Source organism: Eschrichtius robustus, chromosome 9 (assembly GCF_028021215.1).
Source record: "Eschrichtius robustus isolate mEscRob2 chromosome 9, mEscRob2.pri, whole genome shotgun sequence".
Classification (NCBI taxonomy): Eukaryota; Metazoa; Chordata; class Mammalia; order Artiodactyla; family Eschrichtiidae; genus Eschrichtius; species Eschrichtius robustus.
The window spans coordinates 50,507,871-50,516,720 of NC_090832.1; the positions used below are offsets into that span (position 1 = coordinate 50,507,871).

The 8,850-nt window shown below is 47.9% G+C and overlaps 1 protein-coding gene across 1 annotated transcript; it reads right to left on the reverse strand.

Moving 5' to 3' along the window:
• Nucleotides 1–220: 220 nt before the first annotated feature.
• GPR6 (G protein-coupled receptor 6) lies at nucleotides 221–1,324 on the reverse strand. The gene has a single exon (XM_068551317.1). The coding sequence runs from the start codon at nucleotides 1,322–1,324 to the stop codon at nucleotides 221–223; it is 1,104 nt and encodes a 367-aa protein (XP_068407418.1).
• Between the last annotated feature and the right edge of the window lie 7,526 nt (nucleotides 1,325–8,850).

Genomic DNA, 8,850 nt, shown 5'->3' on the forward strand with positions numbered 1-8,850 from the left:
ATACAAATATTTGTATATATATGTACACATGTATACACTGTATATGTAAAGTGCCAACAAGCCTCTTTGTCCTTGTGAGTTTGTTGTGCTTATGTTTATTCTCTCTTTCCAAAGTCAGAGTCACACTATGGGATCTCAGAGTCCATCAGCAGGCACGGAGAAGCTCACCAAAGGCTGGCTTGTTGGGGGCGTGGTGTTGGTTACAGGATGGAGGGAGCCTTCAGACCTCACTGGGGGACCTGGAGCGGAAGGGCACTTTGGACTGGAAACAGCCACAAAACAGGAGCCACAGGGCGCGTTGGATCTCCTGGTTGCGGAAGGCATAGATGATAGGATTGATCATAGAGTTGTAGGTGGCGGGCAGCAGGGTGGCGTAGGTGTAGACAGCTGGGTCCTCATGGCTGCCTACCACGCAGTAGATGGCAAAGGGCAGCCAGCTGGCACCGAAAGTGCCCAGCACCACGGCCAGCGTACCCACACCCTTTCTGGTGGCGGCAAGGTGGGGCGGTGCCAGGCAGTGCTGCTGCAGCGCGATCTGGTGCGCGTGACGCCAGACCACCTGGCAGATGCGCACGTACAGGTGCAGCATGATGCCGAAGACCGCAAAGAAGGTGGCGGAGAGCAGTGCCACGTGGCTGCGCGTCAGCGGGCGCACCACGCTGCAGGCGGCGCGCTCTGCCAGGCAGTTCCAGCCAAGCACCGGCAGCAGCCCAAGGCCTAAGGACACCGTCCAGGTGGCAGCAAGAAGGAGGTGTACGCCCAACAGGGTCCGTCGCGAGTAATAGGTGAGCGCGTTGTAGAGGGACAAGTAGCGGTCCACCGTAATGGCCAGCAGGCTGCTGACGGAGGCAGCGAAGGAGGCCACGAGGAAGCCCACAGTAAGCAGGCTCACAGTCTCCGAGGGCAACACGTACTGGAATACGAAGTGCAGAATGAGACCGCAGCCCGCCAGCAGGTCGGCGGTGGCCAGGCTGCCTACCAGCACGAACATGGGCGTGCGCAGCGCAGGTGTGGACGCGATGAGCGCCACCACCAGCGCATTTTCGCCTGCGATCACCGTCCCAGACACGCAGAGCAGTACGTCCCATGGATTCACTGAAGACAGCAGCAGCCCCGGCGGCCCCGCTGGCAGCTGCGAAGACAACTCCAGCGACGCATTAGCTGCGCCGCTGCCCCCCAGCGCCGCTGCGGCTGCGGCTGCGGCTGCCGGGGGCCCCCATTCACCGGTGTCCCGCGCTCCTGCTGCGGTGGCCGCTGCCGCCGCACTCTCGGCCGCCACTGCCACCACCCGGGAGTCGTTGAGCGAAGATGAGCTCGCGTTCATCACGGCGGGACGCTACACCCTGCGTGGAGAGGGAGAACAAGCGTCAGGTGTGCGGTTTACGCCGCCCGGGTACTTCGCCGGGCGCTGCTCCCCCACTCATATTGCCCGTCCCACCCCGGGACCCCAGAGCAGAGCGAGGAAGCAGTGGTTGAGAGCCAAAAATAAATTGACCTGTTGAGTGAGTGAGTGAGCGTGTGAGTGCAACGCACAACGGATGCCCGTACTGATATCTGAGTTTTTGCACAGATATACACACGAATAACACACACTCGCATACACACAGATCACGTAAGTATGCCTGTGTTTGCACACGCATCTTGCGCACCAAGCTAGTAGTGTCAGCCTCAGCGAGTGCCGCCCTGGCTCTGACCGGCTCGGTCAGGCGCTCTCCTCAACTGGGAGGCGGAGTAGCTGTCCGCGGTGCTGAAAGCGAAGTTTCTGCGACCGTGGAGCACAGCGGACCCCGGAGGCCAGAGACCCCTGGGAAAGCGGTTTCGGGGGAGAGAAGCTAGGATGTCTGTGTAGGTGGAGGGTGTGTGGCGTTATGCTTGGCTCCAGGAAGGAGCCATCCCCCGGCCATCCTTCACCCCTTCCCCTCTGCACACCCTCAGAGTTCCTTTAGAGAGCCGGGCTGCTCACCTGGGGAGTCAGGGCTTCAGGAAATCGCTGATCATGAGCGCTGTGGCTGGGCGCCAGGCTGCGCTGCCCGCGCGGACAGAGCCGACGCCTGAAGGAGGTGGCCGGGACGGCGCGCAGAGGAGTGCGGGGCGCTGGTAGCTGTGCCGGCGCCGCCGAGAGTTATAGAGACACAGTCAGTACAAGAAAAGGCGGTTACGAGCAGCGCGCCCGCTGGAGATTGACAGGCAGGCGGTGGTGACGTCAGACTCCTGTTTCCAAGGTGCAAGCTAGGCACTCGCTTTCCTCGCCCGCCCATCAGCAAGCTCCCTCACCATATACCCTCTCCAAAGGATGTCTCAGAGGGTTCAAGGAGGGAGGAGAAACCAGAGGGCCGCCGCCGGCCCGGAGCCTCCAGGAGTGGGATGGAAGAAAGAGGCAAGGGAGAAAAAGAGTGAAGACTAAGGGCAGGCAAGGAGGGTGAGATGGGAGGGGAGCGATGAGGGATGAGTTGCACTGGCCAGGCTGCAAGGCCCCGAGTCAAAGGTCACTGAGGGGGCCAGGTTGAAGAAAAAGGCCTGGAGAAGGGGGAGGTTGGGGGCAGAGAGGCCCAATCGCACGCAGAGTTGCTACCTTAAAGGAAAAGTACTGTTTGGGCGACAGGAATGAACTGGTGTGTGTGTGGTGGGGGAGGATGAGGTTATTTTTAAAGGATGTTTTAAGGATGTTTCTGGTACAGTGTGTCAGAGGAGAAAAGCCAAGTTGTGGGGAACAGAGAAAAGATGGGACAGTTGAGGAAAACAATCTCTTCTTTTGAAGGTCACCTGTGCAATCAATTCCTCTCTCTCCCTCCATTTCTTCCTCTCTCTCACTATCTTTCTTGGGCTCCACACAGCAGGCTTCACCATGATTTTCCCAGTCGAATGTTTCCCAACTGCACTAGCTCATAGTGCTCTTGGACCTTGCTCCTTAATTAAAGACCAGGTCTGGGTCTTGTTAGAAAAGAAGAAAACAGTAAAATGTGATTTACTTTGCTGGCAACAGACTTTGCCCTGTTAATTAGTACCCTATAAAACAAATTACAGGACGAAAATAGTGATAACTCAGCTGCACCAGACTTTAGTAGGCAGGAGTTTTATTTTCAGCTCTGATAAATCATCCTTTTGGTTTAAAGGTGTTTTGTTTTGTAAGTAAAATACAAGTATTAGACTTCTTCTTCTTTTTTTAATTACCCAGAATCTCCAATAGCTGTACTTGGGAAAAAGCTAAAATAGTTGACTCCATCTAAGACTGTAGAATAAATGATTGCATACTGGCATGATGGTATTATGCCAGAGCCACAGACATGATTTTCAGGGGCCACATGCTCTGGGCAAGGTGAAAATAGACAACATTTGTTACTGGTGCTTCCTCTACTTTTCCCTGTATACCTTCTTCCCTCTCCTGGCTTCACTTTGCCTCTACACCCAGGGGCCTAAAAAGAACAAAATATATTCAGACTGTCTACAGGCTGGAGTGGAAGGGGGATTTTTATCCTGGTCTTCTCCCTCTAAAAATGGCCCCCAAGTCCAGACTACTCCTGCCCTCCTGCCCCTGTGCAACTGAACTTAACTAAAGAAAAGAAGGAAAACTATAGGACCATTCAATTCTTTGTTGCAATAGCCAGTGTTGGCCCATAAGATGAGTTTACATACAATTTCTCCATTTGGGGAGTTTATAAAATTCTTATGAACCTTCAAATTGGCTGAAGTTCTAAGTTTCTGGAAAGTATCATTTTGAGTTTCAGTAAAAGATTGTCAACTAAAAGCCAAGAATGTTATTTCAGAGCTGTCAAGCAAGCTGTCAAACCACTGTAATCACATGTTAATTGCAAATTTTTCTAACAATTAGATAAAGGCCCAAGGGAAGGAGAATCCTTCTTAGTGTCTGAATGTGTTACATTTTTTTTTCTGTATTTCTTTTTTTTTTTAACTTTGGGTTTATTTATTTATTTATTTATTTATTTATTTATTTATTTATTTATTTATTTATGGCTGTGTTGGGTCTTCATTTCTGTGCGAGGGCTTTCTCTAGTTGCGGCAAGTGGGGGCCACTCTTCATCGCAGTGCGCGGGCCTCTCATTATTGTGGCCTCTCTTGTTGCGGAGCACAGGCTCCAGACGCGCAGGCTCAGTAATTGTGGCTGACGGGCCTAGTTGCTCTGCGGCATGTGGGATCTTCCCAGACCAGGGCTGGAACCCGTGTCCCCTGCATTGGCAGGCAGATTCTCAACCACTGCGCCACCAGGGAAGCCCCAATGTGTTACATTTTTACATGTCACAATGCAATAGAAAGTATGAGATTAAAGTTGAGCAAGCAGAGAACCTGTGTTTCAGACATCTTCAGGCTTTCACTATTGCCAAGAAGGGACTGACTTTTCAGTAGTTTCAGGAGGAAGACAACACCCATATAATCACGTACATAAATGCTGGTTGAGGGTTTGTAGACTGTCTTTTGGTCGTGCCAGTCTGTGGTTACCTCTCTCAGATGCTAGACTGGATCCTGACAGCAGACAGGCACATTCCTTCAAGCTCCTCCTTATCTCCCCCACACCCACCTATCTCCTGGGAGGCAGAAGATGGGAAAGAAGAAAGGTATGGGTTCATTGGTTATGGATGGGTATTAGATGTACTTCATTGCCACTCTGCCCACAGCTCCTCACAAGAATCTGCCCTTCCAGTGGTCTCCTAGAATGTTCAGCCTGTGAACAATGTGACAATTCCCACCCTCAGCCCAGCTTATGGGAAGAGACTGATGCTTGACCCAAGGCTAGACAAGACCAGCCATCATTTGCTGGACAGTGACCAGATTCCCTCCCTGAAAATTTGAACTAAGAAACATTGTGACAATGGTCAGTCAGTGCTGGGCTCTGGACCTGAAAGATCATGATAAGTTAGGGCTGCAGCGCTCATGTTGAGCCTTGTGTGAAATGAGAATCAGAGGAAGACAGCTGCAATGGAAGAATGAAGCAGATGTGCAGAGAGGAACAGAGATGAGGGAGATCAAATGAGTGAGAGATGGAGGGAATGACCTCAGTCCCTGAGTATCTGGTTGCCAGCTCTGGGAGTCTAGATCCCTGGATCCCTGGAAATTAGTATTTGTAGTTTCTACTACAAACCTTCCTAATCTTGAGGTTTTTTGAGTGGGTTTCTACTCTGTGAATCTTTGATACTTGACTGAAACACACAACTAAATGTATTATTCATCCACCAGGTTGTCTGATCCTGGTTATGTTTTGGGATGTGCAGTGTTTGGTTTCTGGCTTATAGGCACAGGTTAAACTCATTACCACCCCTGTGACACACCCAGCATATCCTTTGGTGCCTTTATATTCCAGTACCATCCAAGCGTAAACACAAGGAAACTTTCCTTCTCTGAGGTTATGCCCAGGAATCACAACCTCTCAACCACAACTCTTTCTCTTGCTCCCCTGGCTATCATCTCTTGCCCATCTCAGGCTCAGCTAGTGGTTCCCAACCCTGGCTGCACATTAGAATTACCTAGAAAGCTTTTTAAAACTACCGACTCCTGGATCTCTCACCCAGAGATTCTGATTCATTTGACCTGGAGTGAGGACCAGGCACCAAATTTCCTAAAGACTCTAATGGAAAGCCCGGGTTGAGAACACTCATCTAAGCAATCATACCATCTCATTGTCAGTTTAGCATGCAGTGAAACTCCTGAAAATTGTAGATTGGAGTTTGGAATAGTTGCAATAAGGGAATTTTAGCAACAATCCAGCTTCAAATCACTTAGTGTAATTTCAGATTCAGGACACTGACCAGTCCTCTGTGACCTTTAATTTTCCACACTCAGAATAGCCTTCTTTATGGCCCAAGACGAAAGCTGACACTTGGTTCCCTTTTGGCCCTGATGAACTCAATAGCCCCATCAAGGAGCTCTAAATTCTGGTTTCCCTGGACTCTCTATTTTTCTGTAGCTCTCAGGTATTTTCCCTGTTCCTTATTCTGAGTTCACAGCCACTTCCCAGGTGTGCCCTCTCCTGGCCCAGATCTTTGCAAATCAATTCTATTTTACAAAATCAGAGCTGAAGTCAACCAAGCTGTCTAGACCTTATAAAACTGGGTTGGAAAGACCCTTACCAGCAATTCTGGCCTCTCTCTCTGGGCATCTATATAAACACACACACACACACACTCGTGCGCACACACGCACTCCCTCTACTTGGTTCTTAGAAATAAAAAATACAGTTTTCTTCTGGGAAGTATAGGTGTATTTGCTGGTACACAGATACTTGTGCTGACAGCTCAGGAAGAGAGCAGGTGCTTAGCGAGATGTATGAAGCCGTTACTAAGAACGGTTGTTGCTGAAAGAGGCAGGAATCACAAGGGGCATTGAATACTCTAAATTGTTTGGCCAGAACCAGGGTCTTGGATGGAGGTAATCTTCTGGGGACACTTGCTGAGACAGATGAATGATATTAAAAATGTCTCCTTTTCTCTGCCTCCACCTGTCCCCATGGTTTCCTCTCCCCCTAAAGCATCAACGATGGGTCATAATGTCCAAGGTACCTACCTCCTCAGCATGTCCAAACACATCAGGGATGCTCCTGCTTCGTGCCAGGTGAGCAGTCATCACTCCAAAGGGCTGTTATCCTGGGAGGTCAGCATCACATGATATTCCCACCAACTTTAGAAAAGGACCAGACTACATTATTATTATTACGTGTCCACATGATGCAGAACACTGTGCAGGACAGTTGACATTTTTTCTTTAATTCAGTTGGTGAGCAACACCTCTTTTTTTGCATGAGAAACAAATCAGAAAAAATAATAACATTTAAAGACATGTTCTTGTTCATAAAGAGTGAAAATAACTTTATTGAGTTTTGTGGAGATATGTATAATCTTACAACTTAGATTACTAGCTGAATATGAGAATGATAAAGTTGGTTCTATTGGTCTATTTGAAAATTAACAAGGAGGTAGTCTTCTAATCTGCTGTGCCCTACTTTTTCAAAGTGCTTTGAAGCTCACACAGTGGGTTCATACTCATTACCTCATTTTATTCTTTGCAACAATTACATGGAGTTTGGGGTTATTTTCTTTGCAGATGTGACAAGTGAAGTTCAGAGAGGTGAAATGAGTTGTCCAAGGGCACACAGGTCACCAGCAAGTACATTGTGTACAAGATAGCAACAATTTCGTGGGAAAGCAAAACAAACATGGATTCAATGTATGCAAAGGTATGTAGACTCCAAAACTCAAAGAGGCCTTACCTTGGATAGATGTATCCAAAATGATGGAGGTTATATGTTATAACTTCAAAATCACTATGAGCAGCAGTTGATAGATGACTTTTTTTCCTGTTTTGTAAGCTGCTTTTAAAATGTAAAAAAAATTAAAGGGAATTTTGAAAAAAAACTTTCATCCATATTCCCATCAGCTAACCAGGATTGCTTTTCCCCCCAAGATTGTAAACTTCTTGAGGGGATGGACAAGTTCTAATTAATCTTTTCATCAGTATGATCTGTCACAGAGGAGGTGCTCAATACATGTCTAGTGAATGACTGTTTCCAAAATTTATCCACACGCATATATATTTGATGTAGGTATATTGCATAGTATGCATGTACTATATGTACAGTGCACAATTTAAGTTTTCACTTTGTAATAAAGGGTATGTTGTCAATATTTCTATATGTTGTATTATAATTATTTTTCATACTTTTGCATAGCCATTCATTCATTCAATAAACACTTACTGAGTGCCTACTACATGCTAAACATTGTGCTAGAAAATCAAGATGGCACAATAGGTGCCTGTCCTCAGAAACAAGTAAATGGATTCTGTGAGAAAAGTGTGGTACATACTTATAAAAAGAGGTGATCACAGGAGTAATGGGGACACTTGAGAGAAGGCTATCACCCAACCTAGAGGAATCAGGAAAGGCCTCTCAGAGGAGATGATGGAGATGATGTCCAAGCTGAATCTTGAAGGATGAGTAACAGTCATGGAAGGTAAGAAAGACATGCAAGTGTTCCAAGCAGAAGGAGCTGCATGTGCAAAGGCATGAGGTCAGGTGAGGCTGGTGCAGGTCGCTGGGACTGTGGGCAGTTAACTGTGGCTGGCATGTCAGATGAAGAGGGCAGGAGCATAGGTACATCAGATAGGTTGGGCCAATTCATGAAGGGCCTCCTACGTTATGGCAGAAGTGAGATTTTATCCTGAAGGTGATGGGGAGCCAGTGACAGACGTTCTTAAGCAAGGTGGTCGATATAATCAGATGTGGGTCCCTCTTACAACCCATGGAGGCCCCACCACAACTATACAGTGAATGGACTGGAGAAGGGCAAGAATGGGGTTAGGTGAACCTGTTAAGAGGCTGTTGCAGTGACCTGTACAGGAGATTCTGAAGGCTTAACAGTGGGTAGTGACGGCAGTGACTGGAGAAGCTGATGGATCCTTCACATGTTTTGGACATTATATTAAAGTGTATCTAGCTGCTATAAAAGATAGTTCTACAAATCTTGGTGGCATAACATACTAGAGGATTGTCTCTTACATGAAACCCAAAACAGGCTTCCTGAGCAGTAGACAGCCTTTCACATGATCAATCAGGGACCCAGCTCCTTCCGTCTTAGCTCTACCCTCCTCTAGGACTTCAGAGTTTTCAGCATTCACCATTTGAGCATTTCACCATTCTTGTGATTGGGAAATGAACTTGGAGTATTTTATGGGACATTCCTGGAAGTGGAATGGTAGACAGACACAGATAAAGGGAGAGAAGGTATGAAGGATGACTTCCAGTTTTCAGGTGTGGACAGGAATGGGATTGGAGAGGGGCAGAATGGCTAATGCAATTGTGGACATATTGAGTTTGAGGTAGGACATCCAGCACAGATCTCCAGT